The 25744-nt window shown below is 34.6% G+C and overlaps 3 protein-coding genes across 3 annotated transcripts; 2 read left to right on the top strand and 1 right to left on the bottom strand.

Moving 5' to 3' along the window:
* Positions 1-1578: 1578 nt before the first annotated feature.
* Positions 1579-5094, bottom strand: LOC108330941 (GPN-loop GTPase QQT2). The gene is made up of 6 exons (XM_052871751.1): positions 4916-5094; positions 4514-4649; positions 4184-4410; positions 3540-3830; positions 2219-2424; positions 1579-2115 (listed from the first exon to the last, which is right to left on the bottom strand). The coding sequence occupies exons 1-6, from the start codon at positions 4994-4996 to the stop codon at positions 1824-1826; spliced, it is 1233 nt and encodes a 410-aa protein (XP_052727711.1). The 5' UTR covers positions 4997-5094; the 3' UTR covers positions 1579-1823.
* A 4283-nt stretch (positions 5095-9377) lies between these two features.
* On the top strand, positions 9378-25228 carry LOC108344120 (flowering time control protein FCA). Its single transcript, XM_017582587.2, has 19 exons — positions 9378-9874; positions 10708-10778; positions 10894-10972; positions 12990-13072; positions 13167-13218; positions 13725-13792; positions 13992-14058; positions 14332-14411; positions 14490-14554; positions 20426-20482; positions 20585-20750; positions 22893-22970; positions 23062-23601; positions 23937-24140; positions 24216-24413; positions 24490-24528; positions 24676-24741; positions 24828-24873; positions 24985-25228. Exons 1-19 carry the CDS (start codon positions 9646-9648, stop codon positions 24990-24992), a joined length of 2196 nt encoding a protein of 731 aa, XP_017438076.1. The 5' UTR covers positions 9378-9645; the 3' UTR covers positions 24993-25228.
* LOC128195001 (uncharacterized) lies at positions 14590-17765 on the top strand. The gene has a single exon (XM_052871750.1). The coding sequence runs from the start codon at positions 15508-15510 to the stop codon at positions 17752-17754; it is 2247 nt and encodes a 748-aa protein (XP_052727710.1). The 5' UTR covers positions 14590-15507; the 3' UTR covers positions 17755-17765.
* Positions 25229-25744: the final 516 nt, after the last annotated feature.

Here is a 25744-nt window from a genome sequence, read left to right as displayed (position 1 = left end):
TAGGGAGAGAGTAGAAAAGGTAAGAAAAGAAAAGAAAATAATAATAAAATATTTCAATGATTTTTAAAATGTTAAACATATCATTTTAATTTCTAAATTGATGTATAAAGTGTAAGACTGGTATAATTACCATCAAACATATTCATTCATTTAAATCGTTTAATTGAATTAATCATATTTAAAAATTACTCAATATATAATTTATAATTTTTTATGTCGAGTATAATAGGGAAAATTAATCTTTCGAATGAAATTAATATATCCCCATCTTTTTAGGTGTTATAGCATTTTTTCACTTTTTTTTCTTCTAGTACATCTTCGCTTTACCAATTCTATTTTCATCTCACACGTTTCTTTCTAAAGAGAGGTTGTCCTCTCAGTTACAAAAATATGAAAGTCTTAACTGAAGGACTTCATGATTCTTCCTCAATTATAAAATAACTGTAATTTTTAAAATACGATACTGATAATTATTTTTAAATTTATCTTTAACGAATTATATTAATAATTGCATTTACAGATAGTTAGCAAAGTCTAAATGGCTCTCCTAATGTATAAGAAGTATCATGTATATCTATAAGATTTTTAAACTTTATATATATATATATATATATATATATATATATATATATATATATAATAAAAATAATATCAAATAATATTAATAAAATAATATTTTTTTGTATATACGATAATTAATAAGATAATCACAATAATATAACACTTTATTTGATATATCATATATTCTCTATAAATATATAATATTTAAAAAATATTATAATATAATTAAACTATCTAAATTTAATCAAATATAAGGTTAATATATAAATATTTAGAAAAACAAATATAATCAAAAATCCTTTTATCAATATGAAGTTCGTTGGACAACATTACTTAATATCTTAATATATTTATCGAATCTAGTATATAATATATATACTTTTAATAAATGTTATGGAACTATTTTTTTAGTTTTGATACTTTACTATCCATTTTTTATTCTTTAAATTTTATATATTTTCTATAATTTTCTTCTTTTTTTTACAATAAGGTAAAAGTGGATTCATACCCCTTCTGCACATCCACTAGTATATACTAAAAGAATAAGATTATTATAATGAAATTTATTATTATTTAGTTTGTATGAAAATTTAAAATAAAATCATTTTAAGTTTTGCCATGGACAAAGTATATTCTATCTAAAAGGGTAATCAGAGTTAGTCACGCTAATCACAAGAGTATTCTACAATTTAGAGACGGCACATTCAGCAATATCATTTACCTCCAAAGAGAAGTAGCTGCTAGACGCATTTCAACACACTGGAAATACTAAGTTAAGCGATACTCTATGTTTGGTGAAATTAAAAATATCACGGAAAAGACACAGAAAGAATAGAAATACTGAATAACACAAGACCATATACAATCATCTGGCCCAAATTTTCATTGTATGGAGTTATGATCCAAACAAAAACTACCAGTTAAATTGTGAGAAAGAAAATATTAGTCAGGTTTGTTGAATGTGGAAATGCCTATAAGAACCCCTTCCTTTGTCCGACAAGGCAAAACCACTACAGATTTCTGGCGCAGCAAATGTTCAAGTCATTTATAAATACAAAAACAAGTTGCATAAAAAAAAAACAACTATCTTTGAAAGTATTGCAAAAACATAACGAAATAAACCTAGAGCAAATGGAGTTATATGAAATAAACTAGTTGGCTAATTGGTAATCAAACTTTTAAGGTTGTAAACATGTACACCATATGAAGGTGAAAAACGTGCTATACAAACTCTGATACAGTCCAATTGATGATTAATCCCATCACAGGCCGAACCTATCAACCTCCTCATCTTCGTCCTCATCTATAGCATCATCATCTTCAGTATATATCCCCAAATCTTCATCATCTTCCGTTACCTCGTCCTCCTCAACCTCATCTTCCTCATCCATCATACTTTTACTTTTACTTTTCTCTTTGTCCTTCAAACCAGTGTTCAAAACTACAGTTTCTCCCCCAGATTTCTCCATGTCTCTCCTCAGTTTATCCATGTCGCCCCTCCTACGGTCTTCCTCCAAACGTTGCTTCTCTTCTCGTCTTTTATCAAGATCAGCCCTGAACAATGTATGATACAATGAAGTTATTTGGTTAGCTATATCGAGCACCCTGTTGTATATGCTAAATCAATAGTAATGTAATAGTGAAAATAAGACAATACTTGTAGGTGTCCATGTATTCATCTGCACTGGCTTCGACAACCTTAAAGAAGGCTTCCATTCCTGCACCAGAAACAGCAGAAACTCCAACTGATTTCAAATTATTGTAGAATTCATCTAGCACAAGAGAAAGGCTTTGAGTTAAAGTTGATGTGTATGACTGATCTGAACTTGCTGCTGCTTGGAATGCCTCAAAATCCTCCATCCACTAGATAATGAATTTCACACCAAAAAAATTGGATCAAAATAAATTTGGTACAATCTCTATCATGTAAGTTTGTTAGGCCAGGAAAAGACTAGATAAAAAAGAAGCAACAAGGAATAGAAAGTAGGCTACAAAATTTCCGAGTAGTCTTGACGCCAACTATACAATTCAGCTTAAATAGGCAAATGACAGAGCCCATAACCCCATAACTATGGCAATATGTTCAATCTCTATATACAATAAATTCCCCAACATGAGAGGCCAAATTAATAATTATGTCCATCAATATTGTTTTCCATTTCACTGCAATTTCTCAAAATTTAAATTACTTATGCCTTAACTTCAATTTCATAAATTAAAAGCAATGTCAAGTTCTACTAAGGATACTGATTGATGTTGATACATGCAATGCTCGTTACAGTCATAGACATTCAACAGAAGGGTGATACAATTAAATGTGCCAACTTGAGAAATCCTTCCAAAGATAACAAATATATCAAAACTCCCACTTCATAGGTGAATGATTCCATCAACTTGAATGTTATCATTTCTGGTTTTGAAAAATCTTCTACTGCGAAGCTAAACCAAATCATAGATAAATCCAATGTGTCATTATGTCTCACTCTTGTAGTTTAAAGTTTAAACACACGATCCAGTTCTTAAAAACCAACATACAACGTTTATGAAAAAAGTGATTTGATGACCCTTATTTAGGGATTACAATAAATAGAGGTTCATTATCTTGTTGACAATAAAAAATAAGTAAAGAGAAGTAAATGATTTATAGAATAACTTATTAGGATCATATTTCTGATTCTTTTCAACTTCGAGTTATTTTTAAAGGTGTGAGAGGTATATAAAAAACCAAAATAATGATTATTATATCTTTGAGAAGAAGTTATTATTTGGTGAGAAAAGCTTAAACAAACAGGCCCATAACTAAAAGTAATATATTAATCTACTCTGCAAACAGATTGTACTAGTTAACCACAACTTGATGTTAGTGAATGGGTAGATCAAAATAGTTTGTTAACTAAAAAAATTAAAGTGACTAATCTATCCAACACATCATTTGCAACTCAACTAAGCACAATAAAAATCATCAGAAACAAAAATACCTCCAATGCAAACTGATGTGCTGCTACATCAACTTTGTTGAATGTCAGGATGAGAGGTAACCTTGTCTTATAGAGGATACTACAAGCATACAACATGTTGCTCATGAAAGTTGTAGGATCTTCTGAACGAGGTGTATCAACTACATAGGCCACTACAGTGGGAAATGTGGATGCAAAAGCTTCTGTAATGATAGCACCAGAAGCAGACCAGGTAAATATTTCAATCTGACCAGGGGTGTCCACAAGAACATAGTCAAGTTGATCTGCCCGTCTCTCAATCATAGAGATTACCTGAAAATGAGGTGATCCAAAAAATTAAAAAATGTAGTAATAATTAAAACAAATTACGACCTATGCGAGTAACTGCCAAGGTACACAGTATAATCTCCTTTTCTGCATCAAAAGCTTAACTAGAAAAAGTAAAACCAAAACATTAAATCAAGCAAGTTAAAGGAAAGCCTTCGATCATATTGCCATTACAAGCAGACAGCATCCCCATTTGTGTCACTACTGTTTTTAGTGATGGGAATAAGATTGTCAGTTGAAAACACTGTCTACTTGTAAGTAACACTTAGTTTAAAAGCGAGTAACAAGTAAGATATGTCACAACTCAGCAGTTTCAAAAATTAACAAACCAACTTTACCTCATCAAACTTGGTGGCAAACAAGTTCATAGAAGTCAAAATTCCACCATTAGGGCCAAGGTTAAACTGCTTCATGACTTCTTTGTATTTAACAGTGTCTCTTATATCGATGTTGGAAGCATATGGAAGGGTCATGACGGCAGGGTCAAGATTCACCACATAACCCCGGATGTTTTTTATATGTGTATGGGCAACCAACCTATGCATGAGTGTAGTTTTCCCACTCCCTAAAAACACAGACGAGGCTTATATTCGGAGACTTGATAAAGCATAGCATTACAAATGAAAACCAGTTTCAACCAAACATGTTAAATATAAATACGAAATCACCTGCCATTCCTACAACAATAATGATGACAGGTTTTCTTCGAAAGTTAGGAAATCCATTTCCAGAAGAACATCCTTCAATATGCAGCTTGTTCATAGTCTCAGTGAGTTCTTTCTTTTCCTTCTCATTGTCTTTTACCTTCAAAACCAACCACAGGATATACTATTATCATAATCACAATTTCTAATTTAAGTAACCAAATTAAAAATAGAGGCGAGTTAGGGTTAATCCATTATAGAATGTATAGAATAAAAATTTAACAATCCTATGATACTAGTTAGACCTAGTCGCATGAAGTCAACAACACAATCTAACTTTAAATTGTAGCTTAATTTTCATTTATGAGTTTATAGTTTATTAAAGGGAATGAGAAAAAGAGTGAAAAGAGACAAGCATATTGGTACTTGATCGGAAGAGTCACCGGAATCCATTTGCATGGACGAGTTGTCAAGCTTCGCGCTCTCTGAACCGTTATCGACATTCATTTCCGATTGAAGGGTTCTGCGAGATCGATGTAGAGATGATTGAAATTGGGTTCTGGGAAGGACAGGAACCAGAGCAACTGCGGAATTGAGGTTTTATATTACTTCTCTTGTGAGGGTTTATGAACCAAGTCAATATGCCAATTTTTGTAATATTTTTCTTTTTTACATAATTTTGAAAATTCCTTAATCAATTTTATAAATTATTATTGGTATCCTCTTTATGTAAAAACTTTTGAGTTTATATTGTTCAGACTAATAATATATTTAAATGAGAAACTTTCAAAAGATAACTTATTTTTGTTAAAAGAATATCTATAAAATACAGTGAAAACACATGCTCTCTTGATAATAAAAAATACAAATTAATTTTTATTATTAAATTTGGAACAAATAAAAATGTAAATAAATAATTTATATAATTTTATAAGATGATTTTGAATTTTAAAAAATTATAAAATCAGAAGAGTAAAATAATAAAATTATCGATTTTTTTGTCCATGTTTTCTTTTTCAATTTTAACATTTAGTATCACCTTTTTAAACTCAAATGATTATTCATAATTAAAAAATATTTTTCAATTTTACTCTTTTTAAAATTCAAATAATTATTTATAATACAAAATTATATAATAAAAAAATACAACTTTTTTATTTCATAACTATTTTTAATAAAAAATATTTTATAGTTTATTAAAATTTTGCTTCAATAGAAAAAAAAAGTTATTAGAAATAGGTAAAAAAATGAATAATTTTTATAATTTTATAAAATTAATTATTAGTTTTAAAAGAGATAATTCTAAAATATATATATATATATATATATATATATATATATAAGTAATAAAATAATATAAATTAATAAAAGTAATAAATAATTATGAATAGGAGTTTTTTGTAATAGTTATAGATAAAAAGAGCTATCCTAATTCAGGTATAAAGTTTTATTTTCTCTAACAGTGATCTCGCTTCCAATTTTTTAATTAAAAAGAATTAAGATATATTTCACCTTTTACAAGGGACACGCTCTTTTATATTTATATATATATATATATATATATATATGACAATTATTTTTTACAAATATATATTACACAAGTTATTGATTAAATAAATGTTATAATTTACATTAAATAAATTTCTTCATACATTTGTTAAACTAATATAACAAAAAATTATTTTGTGAGTTTAATATATGTTTAACAAATATATCTATACATTGATTCAATTAATATAACAAAAATATCAATTTAATAATACATATTAAACTAATCTTGTAATATATATTAAAAATGTTTTATCATTGATTAAATGAATATAATAATATAGATTAGAATAATCTATTCATACACGTATTAAATGAGTTTATTAATATATATTATACACTTTGTTTATTTTCTGATTAGATGAGTTTTGCAATATATTAGATAAATTTATTTATATTAAATGAATATAGCAATACACATTAAATAAATATGTCTATATATTAATTATAATATATAAATAATGTATTGATTAAAAAAATTTAACAATGTTAAATAATACATATTAAATCAATGTTCAGATTCGTGTTTTTAGTTAGGATACTTTACATATTTTGTATATCTTTTATACTTTTAGAAAGTCTATTATGTGTTTTTGTACATTCTTATTATAGGCACTTTTACTATGTCTATTATTTATATTTTTAAATACATATTAACTTTATAAACCTATAAATATTTTTTTCTCAAAACTTAATTATAAAACTTAAAATTATTATTACTTTTCTGAACCTCTAGATATTTTTTAAATATTAACTTTTTAAACCTATAATAATTTTTCTCATAACTTACTTATAAACTTAAAGTTATTATTATTTTTCTCAACCTCTGGGTACTTTTTAAATAAAATAAACGGACAAACAAATACAATTCAACACAAGTTTAAAATTAGTATAATTAAAAATGCAATTGAGGTGTTGTTATATAACTTATATGTAAATATATATGTTTATATGACTTAATTAATTTCAAATTTATAAAAAACATTTAAATGTGCTATCATTTTTTTTATAAATATATTTAAAATATTAATTTAATTTATTCTCTATATATATATATATTTATTTATTTTAACAATATTTTTATGTAACGATAAATGATTAATGTATGTTAAGATATGAACATTATTCTTGACATGATTTTTATAAAAAATTATAAAGATAAAAAATTGTTTGAAAAAAATGGGTTTTTAAACTACAATATCTAAATGTTAATAGTAAAATGAGAGAAAGGAATGGTGTTAGTTTAATTTTATGAAATAAATATTATTATGGATTATTGTATTTTATCTATCTGATGTGAGATTCACTATAAAAAAAAAAAAACCACTTTCTTAATTTCTCATGATCCTCAATCTTTTATAAATCATAGTCGTTTCTTTCTCTCAACTTTGTATTCACATTTGTCGTTTGAATGTCAAATTTAACTTTTAGTCAATAAGTTGTAATTTTTTTTTCATCTGTCACGATATTTTTTTATTTTATTGTTTTTATTATTATTATTATTATTATTATAAATTAATACTATTATTTATTATTATGATTATAAATATAATATAAAAATATTTTTCATAACTGAATTCATTAAATAATTTAATATAAAAACATTTTTTACTCAAATAGTTTATTTACTTTGTTAGTAATTTTATAATTTTAAAAAATATTACATTTAAAAAAGGTCAAAGATAAATTTTTAGAAGTCACTTAAAAGATAAAATTGATAAAATAATTATTTAAATTTTAAAAGATATATTTAAAAAATAAAATTAGAAAACAAACGTGGATAAAAAAAATAAAATTAGAAAACAAACCAATACATCTCTATTACAAATAATTTTTGCTTCGCTTTCTTACCACGTGTCTTCCAAAACAACAATCCTAACTCTTAGTTATTATTGATTAACATTAACCTTCGTTTTTCATATTCAAACAAAAATGGCTATAAAAAAGTAAAACATAAAACTTCGTTTTTCAAACTCTTAAGAAATATGTACATCTTTACAGAGACAGAAAGATATAAAAAAATTAATGATACATTAAAAATAAAATACAACACACGTTAAATAAATATAAAATTACATGATGAAAGTAAACTACAAGTGTCATTTATATGTGTATGTACATATATATATATATATATATATATATATATATATATATATATATAAAAGATGAAATAAACATATTAATAAGTTAAAGTTGGTTGGTACCGCTGGATCAAATTGTTAACTACTGATACAGCAACAGAGCATAAATTTGCATGTATCGATTCGTATCTCTGAGAGGTGAAGTAGCTAGGTTCTTAAATTTGTTATTACATGACTTAATTTCGACATTAATAATATGAATTTTTTGTTTGACAATTTTATAATCACCTTCTTCCATGACATTCAAAGCCTCTCTCAGATGAGCATCAATTACTCTGTTGTATGAAAGAAGACAATATTTTAAGGCTTTTTTTACCTTAAGATCTGTGATTTGCCAGTAATCTTTATGGATATGTTCTATTGTGGAAGATGCATTATCATTCATAATATGAAGGGTTAAACGAGTAAATCCTGCCATGTCTTCTCTAGATCTATGCTGAATTGATGATCGTAAAGTCATAACACAAAGATGATAATCAGGTGATTGACCACATATCTGTTCTAACAAACCAGTATGAGACAGAATTGATTGAATTGGTGCAACCAAAAAGATTAAAGAGATCACCAAGTTGATAGAAATGAAACTTGTAAGTGTCATTTTTCTCATAGATTGAGTTAAATTCATGATTGTAGAAAGTGACAACGGAATTTATTAATTTTTTAATGGTGTAACTTTTGTATTATATTTAGAAAATATTTTGACGCTTTCCTTTATACTCGTTGTCATATCAAAATTGTGGTTTAAATTAGCTTAGAATCTAAACTTTTATCTTTATAATATATAGATTAGAAAAATATTATTTATTACATCACTAAATTTTAAGAAGAAATAAATTTATCATTTATTACAAATCTTACCAACTTGTAATATACAACAATATTGCGAAAAATACTTTTGATACGATGAAAAGTTTTAAATCTATTTTTTTTTCGAAAAATAAAAGTTTAAGATTTTAAAACTAAATAAATGTTAGTCTAAGTAAATATTATCTTTTAAAAAGTAAAAAGTAATTTAAAAATATTGTCTTCCCGGGTAGACAAATGGTCACATGCGTTAAAACGACAGCAATTGACGAGGCTAAATGGGCCGAGATACGAAAGGAGTGAATGGGCTAGGTGGCCCATTAATAAAAGTGGATTCCAATAAACAAACACGGGTCAAGTCGTCGTTCCTTTCTTCGTCGTCGTCTCATTCGTTATTTATTAATTATGAATTTATGATTGCTGTGTTGTGTTGGTGTAGCATATAGCATCATCGTTGCCAGAAAAAGGTGTCACTCCACCGGAGCGAAGCAAAGGAACATCAAACTTCTCTGTTCGCTTTCTCTCGCTAGGGTTTCCGCTAGGGTTTCGCTCTGTTACGCCAAGCTGGAGAGGCACAGAGGAGACCGTTACAACAACAATGATTTCCACAACGACAATAACTATCGTCACTCTAACAGGGGGCGCTTCTCCGATTCTCCCATGAACTACCACAATACGCGCCGGAGCCCTTCCGGTTTCCGCTCTGGCGCTGCCCCTAACCCCCGCGCCTTCGACAGTCCTCCACGTCGCTCTCCTGGAAGGGGAGGAGGATTCCGGCCGATGGGCGGAGAAGGTCCTGGGGAATTCGGATTCAACGGCCACCAGCCGCCGCCGCTGGTTGGCCAGAAACGAGGGTTTCCTGTCGCCGGGCGCGGAGGCGGTTCACCAGGTGCGTTTTCTTTTAGCTACTTCCCTTTGTCGTGTTTTGGTTGCTGAATATTGATTGTTGGATAGGTGGCTTTCGTTTTCGACGAATTTGAATTGCCGCGGCTGCGGTCATTTTTATAATTATTGCAACTTATTGGAACGGGTCCTGCTTTTAGGGTTGCTTGTGTCCTGTTTCATATTAGTAATCAATGTCTTTTAGTTTTTGTGGCAATCAGTTGTTTACGCCTTGTAGCATATACGTTTTTGTTTCGATAAACTCCTTTAGAGAAGGAAAATGAAGGGACCGAGTTAATTTTAACTTAGGAGAAATTGATTGTGACTTAGGGGAGAGATTATTTTATGAGGGAAGTTTAATTCCTTTTGTCTTATTTTTTTCCCCTTGGGTGCTTACAATGGAGTTTATCCAAAAAAGCTATAGTCTTTAAACTATTGGGTTGCGTTAGGGTTTAAGAGTTGTAATCTGTTTGGTAAATAATTGGATATTTGCAATCCTGGAAGCTTTTTCTGTGGGGAACAGTGGCTTATTTGTTTGTTTACTTTAGAAGGTGTTTGGGATGCTGAAGCATGGCGGGTAATATTATTTTATAATTTACTTCCGCGGGAGGCAGAAACCCCAAGAATATAGGGTGATTGACTTGATGGGTTTGTCTGAGGTGGCAACTAGTGGGTGGGATAAGGCTTGATGTTGGTTGTGTGTTTTGTCACGCTCTTGAGTTTTTTTCAGTTATTCCTGTAATTCTGCAATACTGTTCTGTCTTTTCTCTATGTTTGGAATAAATTACATCTTTATGACATTGCTGTAACTTAAACAGTTGACATGTTTTTCCCTTTCAGATCGTTTAGATGGTGGAAATTTTGCTAAGCTTTTTGTTGGATCTGTTCCCCGAACAGCTGTTGAAGATGATGTAAGTTTATATTTTTTAATGATTTCTTATCTTCCGTACATTAAATGATACTGACTTCAGTTTAGTTTGGTTTATTAACGATTAACTATTATCTTGTTGCAATTTTTGATGCCAGATTCGTCCATTGTTTGAGGAACATGGGAATGTGATTGAGGTTGCCCTCATCAAAGATAGAAAGACAGGACAACATCAAGGTATTTGTTATTTTTATATTCTGAGGCTATTTTGATTCATATACACTTTATTTCAGGTCCTTTGAGAGGCTGATGGTAGAGAAAATAAGCTCATCATCTTCTCAGTTTGTTTTTGCAACAAGTTCAGACTTGTTAGTATTGGTTCCACCTTTTTTCCCCGTCCCATCATACCTGAAGGAGCTACAACACGTAAACCTGTACGCTGCTCTTTGTATTGCAGATGGGATCTTGGAGGACCTAAAGATCCTGCTCTTGCAATTGTAGCTGCAGCAGTGGGGGCATTACCCAACATTTGATTGTAGTTGGAGTGTCAGTTACCATATCTATAGGCTTTTTACTTCAAAATTTTAGAAGTTGGTTATTGTACAAAGGGAACAGAGGATAAACTTGGATTGTTACATTTGAACGGTGTTAATCACAATGTATTTCTGAAGGTTTAATGTTTCTCATTTTGGTGAAATAATTATTGATCAAATGGCTTGGAATGTCATATTCGACTTTTTTGATTTAATGAAGTGGTATGGGTATGAAGTTGGGTTGACTAAATATGGATGATTATGATACCAGTGTGTTGTGTTTACTGGAATTCATACGCCATTAGCTATCTTGTGGGTGGTAGACGTGATGATGACCATTTATTTATGTGTAAAATATAGGTAAGTAGTTCTAGTGTTGGTGATGTGATGTACATGATTGCATTCGATGCAGCCATTTAAAAATCCTTTTTATGTTAAGAATTGTGGCTGGTATTGGATAGTTATTTCCATGTGTTACTGGATCCTCTGCCATTTGGGTTGATGATACTTCTTTTCGGTGCATAAAGTTTTATGCTAGGAAATATAGTTGTTCAAATGGTCATCATGGGAAGCTTGATTCTCCATGGCTCTGAAATATCGTGTAGCGTTGTGCTTTTGCCTTTATTTATTTGATACTAAAGTTGGATTTACTGTTGTGTTTTATCACTAAGAATTTATTCCAAGATTCTACAATACTCAGTTGCAGGAGAAAAGCAGTTTGTTTTTTATATCACGATGGTGTTTAACCGTATGCATATGAATGCCATATTCTGTATCAGAAGTCATCTTTATATTATAGTGACTATTACCACATTAGTGCGTGGGGTCTGTTGTGTGGATCTCTACAATGTGGTTGCTTTAGTAAAGCCTTCACCCATGTGTGCTTTGGTGAAGTATAAAGCACGGAGAATATGATGCTAAACTCTGATAGGAGATTTGAAATGGTAGGAGTTTGTTTGCTTAACAGAAAAAGTAGATTATGTTCTAGTCATACCCTGATATTTTCAACCGTAGCTGCGTTGTAAGCTTCCCCATCGAATGCTGATTCATAAATCAGCATTATAGTGGTTATTGACGTAGAAATTCAAGCAGCTTTTAGCTACATGCCATTTTTTGTTTGTGCAGATGAATTGCACTTTACAGAATTCTTCATTACCGTTCAAATCCTTTAAAGCTTTCTAGCTGTAAGAGTACTTAAGCCGTTTGGTCTGCAACTGGCAGTTGATTTTAGATTTGTTTGTGAGAAATATAGAATAAAGTAAATTCTAATAAGATTGTTGAACTATCTTGTGATATCTTGATGCTGGGATGATTTTGCCTCATGCTTGTGATGATATTATCTTGGGGATCAGCTGAAGCTTATCAGATCTTAATCTCTGCCTTATGGTTTTATGTAGGTGTTAAAATATAGTTTGGTTATTGTTTTATCTCTTTATGAATTATAGTCTCTTGGCAGCCAAATAGTTGTGACAAAGTAAAATATCTCACTGGAAGAATGGTACTGATTTGTTGAGTTAAAGACCATGACAGGACTTTTTTTTGTTGTCTGGGTTTGTAATGGCTAAGTAATTTAAAGCAAAATAGGTTTAAAATAAAATCACATTTAGTTTTACTTTTCTATTTTTCTGTTAAATGTCTTTCTGGGTCTATATTTATTGACACCTTTTAGGGGGGTGTTGTATTATTTAATGAAACTGGTATAAAGTATCTTTGTCATGCAGGTTGTTGTTTTATAAAATATTCTACTGCAGAAGAAGCTGATCAGGCAATTAGAGCACTGCATAATCAACATACTCTTCCTGGAGTGAGTTGTGCTTACGAGTCCTAGATTGTAAATTGTCAGGACAACTTATAGTTATTAGTTTGTTACTTTCTAATGCATGTATGTTATTATTTAGGGTGTTGGTCCTATACAAGTGCGATATGCTGACGGTGAACGGGAACGCCTTGGTAAATATTTATATTTATTGACATTGTTATGGTTGCAAATTCTTACCCATATGTATATCACGCAGAAGGATTTTTTTAAAAAATACTGCTAATGTATCCATGATCATGATAGTTGTAATTTTTTCTCATTACAAATTAATTGTCAAATCTTGTGCATGAGGGGCGGAACATGTGAAATCTGATGAAATTGTTGAAACATCTTTTAAGTTTGGAAACTTGTGTCTAAGTTTATCAGTTAAACTTAGGGCATAATACTTGTCCCTTTTCATTTGTACTATACATCCTGTGTATTCTTTCACATTTTGTTTTTCCAAAATACATTTACAACTGCTACATAGTTGATATATGAGAAAAATTAGCAATATTGTTAGGCTGTTCTGGGGGGGGGGGGGGGGGGGAGAATTTATGCATGGATTTGCTTTTGTATCTGTGACTGCATCGTTGTTATTAGCATCTAATGATTGTACTGACTGTTTCATGGTCATGCAACTTAATTTATATAATAGGTGCAGTTGAGTTTAAGTTATTTGTGGGCTCTCTGAACAAGCAAGCTCCCGTAAAGGAAGTTGAGGAAGTATGTTTCTTTCTGTTGTCGAACTTTACGTTAAAGGCTGTTATACTATTTTCAATGGACATTTTTTGTGTGGTGATTCGAAAGGGGAACTTTGGTACAAGGGTAAATATAGGTTATTAGTAAATTGCTGCTAGTAATATTATCTGTGGTTAATGTTAACATGAAATTAATATGGGGTGTTTACTTTCTCTTGCACCAGATTTTCTCAAAATATGGTCGGGTTGAAGATGTTTATCTTATGCGTGATGAGAAGAAACAAAGTCGTGGTATGTTCCCTACGAATATCTGATATTAGCTGTAAACCAGCTAGGGGAAGGGTGTGGATCCATAGGGGCAAGGGGGGTTGGTTTCTGTACTTCTCTGTTTCATAATTCTTATGGGAAGTTTGATTTGGTTGGTGCAATGAGTAGTTTTTACTGTTCTCATCGTCTGAAAGCATTCTATTTTATTTTTCTTGGATTACTTTTTTGTGTCTTTGTATGTTTGTGTTTGATTTGATGCAATACTGAACAAATAATATTTTCCCATATTGTTTGAAGGATGTGGTTTTGTCAAATACTCTCACAGAGATATGGCTGTGGCAGCTATTAATGATCTTGATGGACTCTACACAATGAGAGTATGAAAAGAAAATAATTTTCTCACTTCAATAATGCTTATGAATGCATTCTGGTTAATCTTGTACTTTTGTGCATAGGGTTGTGAGCAACCACTAATTGTCCGGTTTGCTGATCCTAAAAGGCCTCGCCAAGGAGATTCCAGGTCCGTACTTGCTAATTTGACAATCCTTAAGTATAAAAGTCCATTCCAAGGCTAATTATAATTAATTAACCATTGCACCATGGAATTTTTAAATTTGACCAATAAATTGACCTGTGCTATCTGATGTGAATATGAAGTCAAGCCTAGGCCAGAAGTATTCTTTTTGATTGACAATTTCAATTTGAATGCTCTGGTACGTTTGCTTTCAGCAGTCTGGTTAGTCCACATTTTAAGGAGGCATTGTTCAAATCGAAGTGGTCTAAAGCAAGGCTTGTTTGTTGTATAAGTTGACATAAGGGATTTTTCCATGTTCCTTGTCTTACACCTAGAAATTCATTCTTCCTTGACACTTACTTTTTGTTCCTCAGTGTGTTGGGAAGGAATTTTTCTTTTGATTTTGTACTTGAATTATATAAGGAGCTTAGGCATAAGAAAATTCTTGACACGTGTGCATATAATATGAATCAGCTGTTGTATGCTGATGCAAAATATAAGCTTGTTCTGACCATGTGGCTTTTAGATTTGGTATGATTCTGTTAGACAATTAAAAGTGTATGTGAGGAGGAATAAAAGGGGAGAAAGTTAGTGGCGGGTAGAGGGGGAAATCTGTTAGAGGAGAGATGGTTAGTTTGTTAGAAGAGAGAGAGAGAATATAAATAACAAACAAATTTGAGAGAGAGGGGAGGATTTTGGGTATTGAGACTGGACCTCTTGGCCAGTGGAGGAAGGGAGGCTTCCTTGGGAGAGATAGTATACTTGTATTTCCTTTTTCTACACATTACATCAGAAATAGAAATACATATTCATATCTATTCATCCATACTTGCTTACTGTTGAGTGTGTGGGTGAGTTTGAAATTGCTGTTCGGCTCCTTGAGCAAAGGAACCTAACAGATTTGGTCCGACCTGTCGGATCTGCTCGGAGGGAAGAGGAGTGAGCTATATCAGAGAAGAATGGAGGGACGAATGGGGGCTATGGAATCGACGGTGGAAGAGTTGAAGGCAGAAATGCGAGCAATGACTCTCGAGTTTCGGCGAGCCTTAGGACGACGCTCTGGAAATCGAGATAGGAGTTCTGAAGGGAGTCGTAATTCTGTCAATGGTGATCGAGAACGAAGGTCAGCGGAGAGCACTGATGAGGAATCGGAGGATGACCGAGGCGAAGTACAACGTAGCTGGATGAAGCGCGTTGAGCTCCCAACTTTTGAAGGTACTGATCCTACTGGGTGGATAGAGAAGGCTGAGAAGTTTTTTGACATCCAGGGAGTAACGGAGAAAGAGAAGATGAAGTTAGTGTATATTTGTATGGACGGAGGCGCTAATTACTGGTTTCGCTTCTGGCGGAAGAAAACCCGACACCCAACGTGGAAGTCATTTAAGGAGGCATTGACGCGGAGGTTCGGAGGACGGAATCGAGGAACTGTTTTTGAGAAGTTGGCCGCTGTGCGACAGCGAGGGGGCGTACATGAGTATATCCAAGGGTTCGAAGTACTCGTGGCGCAGGCAACCGGAGTAATTGAAGATCAATTACTGGGGTATTTCTTTGCAGGTTTGCAAGAGGGATTACGTAACGCTGTGAGACCGCATGTCCCACGCGACTTGTTGACGGCGATGGAGCAAGCTCGGGACGTCGAACAAGTGGGGATGACATCGCGGGGGAGTAGTGGAGCTGGAGGAAAAGGAGGGGTGACGTGGGGGAGATACTCCGCGAGTTCAGGGACAGTGGCGAGGACGAAAACTTTTCGTGGGCCGTCGGAAGGGTCGGTGAATGGTAGCGGAGGGCTAGGGATAAAGAAGGACGTTAGTGCGAATACCATGATTTCAAAGGCTGGTAGTAGTGGAGGAGGAAACGCAGGACGAGGCGTCAGGACTTTACCATACCCAGAATACATTAAGCGGCGTGAAGAAGGACGTTGCTTCCACTGCGGCGGACCCTACAGCTCGGGCCATCGCTGTGCGGAACGGAGCATGCGGGTCATGATTTTGGCGGAGGAGGATGAAGAGGAAGAGGCGGAGGAGAATGTCGTGGTAGAACAGATGACGATGGAGTTGTCGGGATTGTCCGCCGGTGGACTCTCACAATCTAACACGATGAAGCTGCAAGGTTGGGTGCAAGGGAAGAAAGTTCTGGTGCTAATCGATAGTGGAGCTACCCATAGTTTTATATCTACCAAATTGGTGAAAGAGTTGGGTCTGGAGTGCACCGACACACGCCCTTATAAAGTATGTTTAGGGGATGGACAAAAGAAAGTGACCAACGGGTATTGCACAGGAGTCCCTGTGTTATTAGAAGGCTTAGAAGTTAGAGATAAATTTTATCTCTTTGAATTAGGCGGTGTGGACGTAATACTGGGAATTACGTGGTTAGCATCCCTGGGAGAGATAAAGGTGGATTGGGGACAACTCATCATGAAGGTGGCGCATGGAGGGGAAGAAGTGGAGATAAAGGGTGATCCAGCCTTGACACGTAGGCTGGTGACTCCAGAAGCACTTATTAAAGAAAAAGGGATTGAAATTATGACCTTAGTGTGGAGTTTAAGCCAAACAGAATTGATGGATGAGGAGATAGAAAAGAGTGGCTTAACGCAGGATGAGGAGGTAGAATTGGCACAAATTCTGAGTGATTTTGAAGGGATATTCAGGGATCCCCAAGGACTACCACCCGAGAGGAGAGTTGATCACAGAATTCCCTTGAAAGAGGGCAGTGAACACGTTAATGTGAGGCCATATAGGTACCCCCATGGCATGAAAACAGAGATAGAGCGTCAGGTGGAGGAGATGCTGAATTTGGGCATTATTAGACCCAGTAACATCCCTTATTCTAGTCCTGTAATATTGGTAAAAAAGAAGGATGGAAGTTGGAGGTTTTGTGTGGATTATAGGGCATTGAACAGAGTAACAGTGGCTGATAAATACCCTATTCCAGTCATTGAGGAGCTGCTGGATGAACTTCAAGGAGCATCATATTTTTCAAAAGTTGATTTGAAGGCTGGGTATCATCAGATAAGAATGAAGAGTGAAGACATTCCAAAAACTGCTTTTCGGACACATCAAGGGCATTATGAATTCCTTGTGATGCCCTTTGGGCTAACAAATGCCCCAGCTACATTCCAAGACATGATGAATTCAGTATTAAGGCCGCTGTTGAGGAGGTTCGTGTTAGTATTTTTTGACGATATACTCGTCTATAGCAAGACTTAGGAGGACCACTCACAACACCTAACGCAAGTCTTAAAAGTCTTGGCTGAACATAAACTTTTTGCAAACAGAAAGAAGTGTGAATTTGGAAGAAGACAAGTGAGGTATTTGGGACACAAGATCAACAGGGGTGGAAATGGATAAAGAAAAGGTTGCAGCTGTTTTGGAATGGCCAGAGCCCAAAAACATCAAGGAGTTGAGAGGATTCCTTGGGTTGACTGGGTATTATCAAAGGTTCATTAGAATCTATGGAAAATAGCTAAACCCCTTACTGATTTGTTGAAAAAGGGAATGTTTAAATGGTCTACTGAAGGAGCAGTGGCTATGCAGAAGCTTAAAGAAGCCGTGACTACAGCTCCAGTATTGATTCTCCCTGATTTTACTCAAACATTTGTTGTAGAGTGTGATGCTTCGGGTACCGGCGTTGGGGCAGTTTTGTCACAGAAGAACAAACCCATAGCCTTCTTTAGTAAGGCATTATCTGAGTCCTCTTTGACCAAGTCCGTTTATGAGAAGGAATTAATGGCACTTGTGCTTGCTATACAACATTGGAGGCCATACTTATTGGGTCAGAAGTTTACTGTCCTTACGGATCAAAAAAGTTTGCGTTATCTACTGGAACAACGCATTACAACTCAAAGTCAGCAAAATTGGCTAGCTAAGCTTCTGGGGTACGAATTTGAAATCAAATATAGGACAGGTGCATCTAATCGTGTGGCTGATGGGCTATCCATAAAAGGAACAGAAGAGGAGGAAATAGAAAAGGTGTTACAGATGATATCTAGACCATACTGGTCTGAATTTCAAGAAATCATGGAGGAGGTGGAGAAGGATGAGAGTTTAAAGAAGGTGCTGGAGGAAATAAGGGCATATCCTAACTCTCACCCAGCTTACACGTTGGAGCACGGAAGATTACATTACAAGGGGAGACTTGTATTGTCGGCAAAATCTGTTTGGATACCTAGATTGTTGGCTGAATTCCATAGTAGTGTCACAGGAGGACATTCAGGGGTTTATAGAACCTATAGGAGGGTGGCACAATCTTTGCATTGGATAGGAATGAAGAAGACCGTTACAGATTTTGTGGCTGCATGTCTAATTTGCCAACAACACAAGTACTTGGTAGCCTCTCCCCAAGGGTTGTTGCAGCCTTTACCTATACCTCAAGCAATCTGGGAGGAGATTAGTATGGATTTTATAGTAAAATTACCCAAATCTCATGGGTTTGATACTATACTAGTGGTGGTGGACAGACTCAGCAAATATGGCCATTTTATCCCTGTTAAACACCCTTATACAGCCAGGTCAATAGCTGAAGTGTTCGTGAAGGAAGTGATTAGGCTTCATGGGATACCTATGACTATTGTCAGTGATCGAGACTCCACATTCTTGAGTGCTTTTTGGAGGGAGATTTTCCACCTGTAGGGAACACAGCTGAACATGAGCACTGCTTATCATCCAGAGTTGGATGGACAAACTGAAGTTTTGAATAGGGTGCTGGGAACTTACTTGCGCTGTTTTAGTTCTGAACAGCCCAAGATTTGGAGTACAGTATTGCCTTGGGCGGAATTTTGGTACAACACTAGTTACCAAGGAGCATCCAAATGCACACCTTTTGAAACTGTATATGGACGACCCCCTCCAACTCTTACACGTTTCATTCCTGGGGAAAAAATAGTGGTGGAGGCAGTTGCACAAGACCTACAAACCCGAGATGAAGCTTTGACACAACTGAAATATCATCTGGCCAGAGCTCAGGACCAGATGACACACTATGCCAACAAGAAGCGGAGGGAAGCCAAGATCCAAGAAGGAGATTGGGTATTCCTTAAAATCAGGCCTCATAGACAGACCTCTATGCCCACACGGTTACACCCAAAGCTGTCTGCACGGCATTATGGACCATTTTTGGTGGAGAAACAAATAGGACCTGTTGCTTTTCGCTTGCAGTTACCAGAAACATCAAGAATACACCCTGTATTCCATGTTTCCCAATTGAAACTAGCCATAGGAGATCATCCGGTGGAAGGACATCTCCCAACTGAACTGCAAGATGATAAACCTATGTACACTCCTCTGAAAGTGTTACAGCGCAGGAACCAGCAGCAGCAAGGAGAGGAGATTCCCCAAGTTTTAATACAATGGAAAGAAGGTGGTTTGGATAGTGCTACTTGGGAGGAGGAACATTACATCCGACAACAGTTTCCTGACTTCAACCTTGAGGACAAGGTTGATCTTGGGGAGGAGGGTAATGTTAGACAATTAAAAGTGTATGTGAGGAGGAATAAAAGGGGAGAAAGTTAGTGGCGGGTAGAGGGGGAAATCTGTTAGAGGAGAGATGGTTAGTTTGTTAGAAGAGAGAGAGGGAATATAAATAACAAACAGATTTGAGAGAGAGGGGAGGATTTTGGGTATTGAGACTGGACCTCTTGGCCAGTGGAGGAAGGGAGGCTTCCTTGGGAGAGATATGATACTTGTATTTCCTTTTTCTACACATTACATCAGAAATAGAAATACATATTCATATCTATTCATCCATACTTGCTTACTGTTGAGTGTGTGGGTGAGATTGAAATTGTTGTTCAGCTCCTTGAGCAAAGGAACCTAACAGATTCAAATGCATATTATGCACATATGAACATGGAATTTTAAAATTATGCTTGGTTTGCTTCAGGGGTCAGGCCTTTGGAGGCCCAGGATTTGGTCCTAGATTTGATGCACCAGGTTCAAGGTATCCTCCCACCTTTACTCTTTCCTTTTACCACTTGCTTCCTCTAATGAATTCTTCACTTAAGACTTGTTATGACGTTTTCTTCTGTAATTCCTTCTGCAGACTTCCATCCAATGTTACAGATCCTATGGGCGATCGAATGCCTCCCCCTAATGCTTGGCGACCAATGCAACCCCCAAATATGGGGCCATCCACTAATGCTGGTGTTCATGGCATGGGGCCACCAATGCTTCCAAGATCTGGTGAAATGACATTGCCTACAAATGCAGTAAGTACAATTTTTTATTCACCCTAAATCCCAATTTCCAATGCAAAATACCTCCCTGGTTCCTTTTTCAGATTTTCTTCTGAATTCTTTTTGTTGTTTTAGTTTTGCTTCTTCTGTGGATGGTATGCGTTCTTGCTACTAAACTGTTAGCTCTTTGCAGCCTACTGTAGAGTTTAGACATGTAGATCAGGAATATAGCTATTTACTATTGTCAACACTTGAAAATGATTGAATCTCAATGAAAGAATATTTTTATTCAAGTGATTGATTTGAAACGGTACATCAACCTCTATAGATCTTTAGAATCCTCTAATAGCTTTTAGTATACACTTAATATCCTACTAACAACATCAACTAACGTGAATAACGATAGAAACTAAATGTTTGACTTTTATGGTATATATATATGTGTGTGTGTGTGTGTAATGCACATTATTCACTTTTACTTTCAAATGCATTTATGGCTGACTTTTCTTTTTATTTTCCTTACCTTAAATAATTGAATTAACTTAGTCAAGAGCTTGAAGCAACAACAAGGTGTAGAATTGTGACTTGGCAACGACGGGTTCCAATATTGAAAAATACATACTTTTTTATAAGCCCCCAAGTTGGGAGTAACCTTGAGGCTTTGGTGTCATTGGGTCAAATACCTGAAAATAACCTCTGCCTGTGGAATGAGGTTTTGTACATCTACCCCCAAATCCCACTTTAGTGTATTGTCTCCACGAAGGTGCCCTTTATCACGTGATGGTGTCTATTTGCTAAAGGGGATGGGCCTAATTTTGCAGTAATTTTAAAACAGATTAAAATGTATTCTTTGGTACCGTTCCTTTATGAGTTCATCCTATTATTGGTTAACAAGTATCAATTTTACCCTGATACAAGCATGTGTGCACACATACACATGTCAAACATTGGAGTTTGTGTAAAAATTGTGAAGCTTGCATATACTTGCTCAATATTTGCATATCATAATACTATTAGCACAAGAATAAGTCTAAATTTCAACTTCATAATGAAGCATAGTAGCAAACGACAATGATGAAGTGTGATACTACCTGTAGGAAATAAGATCAAGCAACATAAGTGATCAGATCATATATAATTTGTTAAAACCATCGGTTACTAAGGTAAGAACATTTCGTTCGATAAGTGTGGAACACACTATCTTTAAATCATTTGAGCCTGTTAAAACACTGTCATTATGGTGTCAAAATTTACATTTGATTTTAAACTAATTCACTTATTGGCTCTTGAGTTTACACCAGTTTACTTGAGTGTGTTGGGAAAAGAATATGGTAGCAAGTCTTATCGTGTTTTGTCCCAGTATCATAAAATTGTTAAGAGTAAGAGTTAATTTAAGAGTTGGACAATCACTTACCCTAGTCATAGTCAAATTGTATGTGATCGCAGTGCCACTGTGGAGCAGCCCCATACCTCTCCTGAGACACTCATAGCAGAGCACCTGACTCACATGGCTAACGCTCCACCATTCGTGGGGTAAAATGCAGAAAAACAAGGAGTTTTGCTGGCTTTGCCACTGATCCTCCTGGGCCTTGTTAGACCGTAACCTTCACTGTAAACAGCAAAAACTCTGGAACCTAATTCTTGGTTCTTGCTATTGATGAGTCTCTGCATCCTGTCTTTCCACCTCCCACCTTTTCATGTGTGTGGTGTTCCATATGGGTTGCCCTAGATTGCAGATGATAGGATGGGTCTTAGGGTCTTTTATTCTCTTTATGTCATAAATATGCAGAAATATATTAAATTAAATTATCAATACAAGTATAAAAAACAGAATAGTGGTCATCCCACTACCCTTATCCTGCTATAGTACTTTTGTTGACTGCCGCTGTTTGCCTTTTACTACTTTGACATAGTATTAGGTTAAAATACAAAAGGACTTCACTATATGGGAAATAGGGCCTGCCTAAAGGGAGAGTGAAACCAACATCATTTACTGATTGTATTTCACCCAACCATTGGGTGTTGTAAATAGTGTGATGCCAGTGTTTTTTCTATAATATATTTAACATTGATGTTTCACCTTTATTTTTATTTATTTATTTTTCTAGTACCTGTATGTTGCTCTTCACAACATTCACGGCCTCTGTTGCTTATACCTAATTTCAACAAATATAGGGCGGTCCTATGACTGGCTTGGGAGGCCCCATAGATGGTCGTTTTCAAGTTCAGTCTATGCCATCAATGTCACAACAGGTATATTTGTGTATTAAGATTGAAATTAATTAATAATTAGGTTTACTTCCTTTTTGGCATCTTGAAACAAGTAATTTTGTTTTGCTTTCAGAATTTCAATCAGTCCATGCCACAAATTCCGCCACAGAATCAACAAATATCACCCTTGCAGAAACCTATTCAATCATCACAGGAGTTGCCATCATCCCATCATTTGTACCCTCAAGCACCAGTTCCCTACCCACAAACATCTGTTAGACAGCATGGCCAGCCACATCTTCCTCCTTCTGCTGGTCCTCTTCAATCTCAGCAGATACATGGAGTAAGTGGACAGTTTCCAACTTCTCAACCGCAAACTCAACCAAATGCTTTGTCTGCTGCATTTCCTCAGGCTCCTCTTGACACCAGCATGCAATCTAATACTGCATTAGCTACAAATCAACAGCAAGTTCCTCCCTCCGTGCCACAACAGCCTATTCAGCAATCCCCTTCTCCCTTAGCCCAGATGCTGTCGCAACAGACACAGACTTTGCAAGCAAGCTTTCATTCATCTCAGCAGGCCTTCTCCCAGCTTCAACAACAACTGCAGATGATGCAGCCTTCTAGTCAAGCATTATCATTGCAGCAAAATGCAGAAGCTACTAAAAAGCATGTATGTTTGGTTAAAATCTATGCTTTAAGAAGTTATTAATTTGAATTCTATTAGCTGTTCCATTTGATCTCTATTGCTCCATTTGCTTTGATCGGACTGATGCTGTGAAGTTTGGTTCTAATTAGTTGTATTAAAAAATATCAGTTTTTTCACTTTTAGTATTCCTTAAATTGATTTGATTAGACTTAGATTTTTTGGTGTCAAAACGGACTAGTTGTAGATATAAAATTATTTTTTCGTTTTTTGTTATGTTGCTAGGATTTATCATTATTTTTCTGGTGTGTTAGAGGTTGATGTCAAAGTAACGATTATGTGGCAATTTTATATTGATGTAGTCTCAATGGGTTGGGACTGTAGCACAACCAGTGGCCAGCACTCATGCAACTGCACCTGCTGCAGATGCCCCTTCATCCATACTTGCTACTTCAGCCTTACCAGCAATAAACCATAACTCGGCACTTGCCAAATGTAATTGGACAGAACATATATCTCCTGAGGGCTTCAAGTACTACTATAATAGTGTCACTGGTGAAAGTCGGGTAGGAATTTATTTTGAATTGCCATTATTTTATTATAATTATAGCTGTGGAGCTGACCTGTACTGGGAACTACAGTGGGAGAAACCTGAGGAGTTGACGTTATATGAACAGCAACAGCAAAGGGTATCTGTTCAGCAGTCTCACGCTCAGTCACAACCTTCGGTACTACCTGCCCAGCAAATTCCACAGTTCCAACAGGTTCAGCCTCAGAGTCATCACCAAGGACAAGTTCTTCACCAGCAACAAGCACAACAGCCTCCTTTGTCCTCTTCAGTAAGCATCTCTGACATTAACATACATTAAAAGGTGATTTTGTGTTACTGACTCCTTTTCCCATATTCTCTTCTAGTTCCAGCCATATGGCGTTACAGGCCCTCAAAATGTTCAGGTAACACTACTTTCGTCAAAAATTTTGTTTAATCACAATAAAGCTTTGCATTATGTGCCTCTTCGTCTATACTTGTATACCGCTCATTATATTATTGTTCAGGGTCTCATTTTTGTTGTGTATGATTGAAAATTGTTTGGCTTTTAGGAAGTTGGTTATAAACAGTTACAGCCAACTGTTATTTCAGCTGGTGATCCAGGACGTTACTTACAGGTAAGTTATATGTTTCACTTAACATACTTTTCTTTCAATTTATTATGCAGCCTTATGTGTTGTCATAATTCCTGATTCAATTTCAGGGTGTTCATTCTACACAAGAATTGATGTGGAAAAATAAGCCTTCAGGTACATGATACAATGCATATGAACAATGTCAGATTTTATGGTTAATTTAATGTGAATGTTGGAGACATGGATTATTAATATTTTTATAATAATTTAAATGGTAACATCCAGGAGTATGAAGATGAGGCGGCATATTTAAGAGCTTGAGGTGGAACACAATGTGTTATCTGATGCTTAGAGGCAGAGGGCCACAACCCCCTTCATTTTGATCCGTTGTGTGAAATGTAACAATTTATTTTGGCCCTCATTGTTGAGGTTTCAGTATCAGTTACTGCCTATGTGGGATTCTAAAACATGGTTCCCTCATCTTCCTGTACCATAAAATATTTGCTTAAATATATATTTTAACTCCCAACCATTAATTTTATAGACAAGTTTTACAATGATGCTTCCAGTCATAGTTTCTAATAAAATTGAAGCTAAACACTTGAGTTATCAATTATTACGTCCAAGATCCCTCACCAAAGACTTTTAAACACAATTTAATATAATAAAAAAGTCTGTGTTGTGAGAAATACTATGTATTATATTCTTAAATCTTTCTTTTCATATACAACTTATTGCTTCTGTACCGTCATAATTTGGACGACTTCCCGAGTTGAATAGGTTCTTTGATAGGATAATTCGATTTGGATGCTTATATATTATTTGTATAAATACAAGAAGTGATTGTGGACTTAATTTGGTTTATAACCCACCTACAAAGTACTTTAATTGAAATGTCGGTTATAAATTAATGCAATAATTTTGAAAAATGTTGAAAAAAAATCTTATTAATAAAAAACATAGATATACAAATATTAAGTCAATTATTGTTTAATCTACACCTAAATTCATTATAACTAGGAGAATAATATAAAATCATGGACAT

This window comes from Vigna angularis, chromosome 1 (assembly GCF_016808095.1).
Source record: "Vigna angularis cultivar LongXiaoDou No.4 chromosome 1, ASM1680809v1, whole genome shotgun sequence".
Taxonomy (NCBI): domain Eukaryota; kingdom Viridiplantae; phylum Streptophyta; class Magnoliopsida; order Fabales; family Fabaceae; genus Vigna; species Vigna angularis.
Note: the sequence above shows the minus strand (reverse complement) of the source record. Positions and strands in the feature narration are given on the sequence as shown.

Bases quoted from the DNA above. Each gene is read 5' to 3' on its own strand.
- LOC108344120 (XM_017582587.2), top strand. From the start codon at position 9,646: ATGAACTACCACAATACGCGCCGGAGCCCTTCCGGTTTCCGCTCTGGC. The intron at 10,973-12,989 runs GTATTTGTTATT...TTTGTCATGCAG, and splicing joins AAAGACAGGACAACATCAAG to GTTGTTGTTTTATAAAATAT. The intron at 24,141-24,215 runs GTAGGAATTTAT...TGGGAACTACAG, and splicing joins GTGTCACTGGTGAAAGTCGG to TGGGAGAAACCTGAGGAGTT.
- LOC128195001 (XM_052871750.1), top strand. From the start codon at position 15,508: ATGGAGGGACGAATGGGGGCTATGGAATCGACGGTGGAAGAGTTGAAG.
- LOC108330941 (XM_052871751.1), bottom strand. From the start codon at position 4,996: ATGAATGTCGATAACGGTTCAGAGAGCGCGAAGCTTGACAACTCGTCC. The intron at 4,650-4,915 runs GTACCAATATGC...TTGGTTTTGAAG, and splicing joins CCGGTGACTCTTCCGATCAA to GTAAAAGACAATGAGAAGGA. The intron at 3,831-4,183 runs GTAAAGTTGGTT...CCTCATTTTCAG, and splicing joins TTGCCACCAAGTTTGATGAG to GTAATCTCTATGATTGAGAG.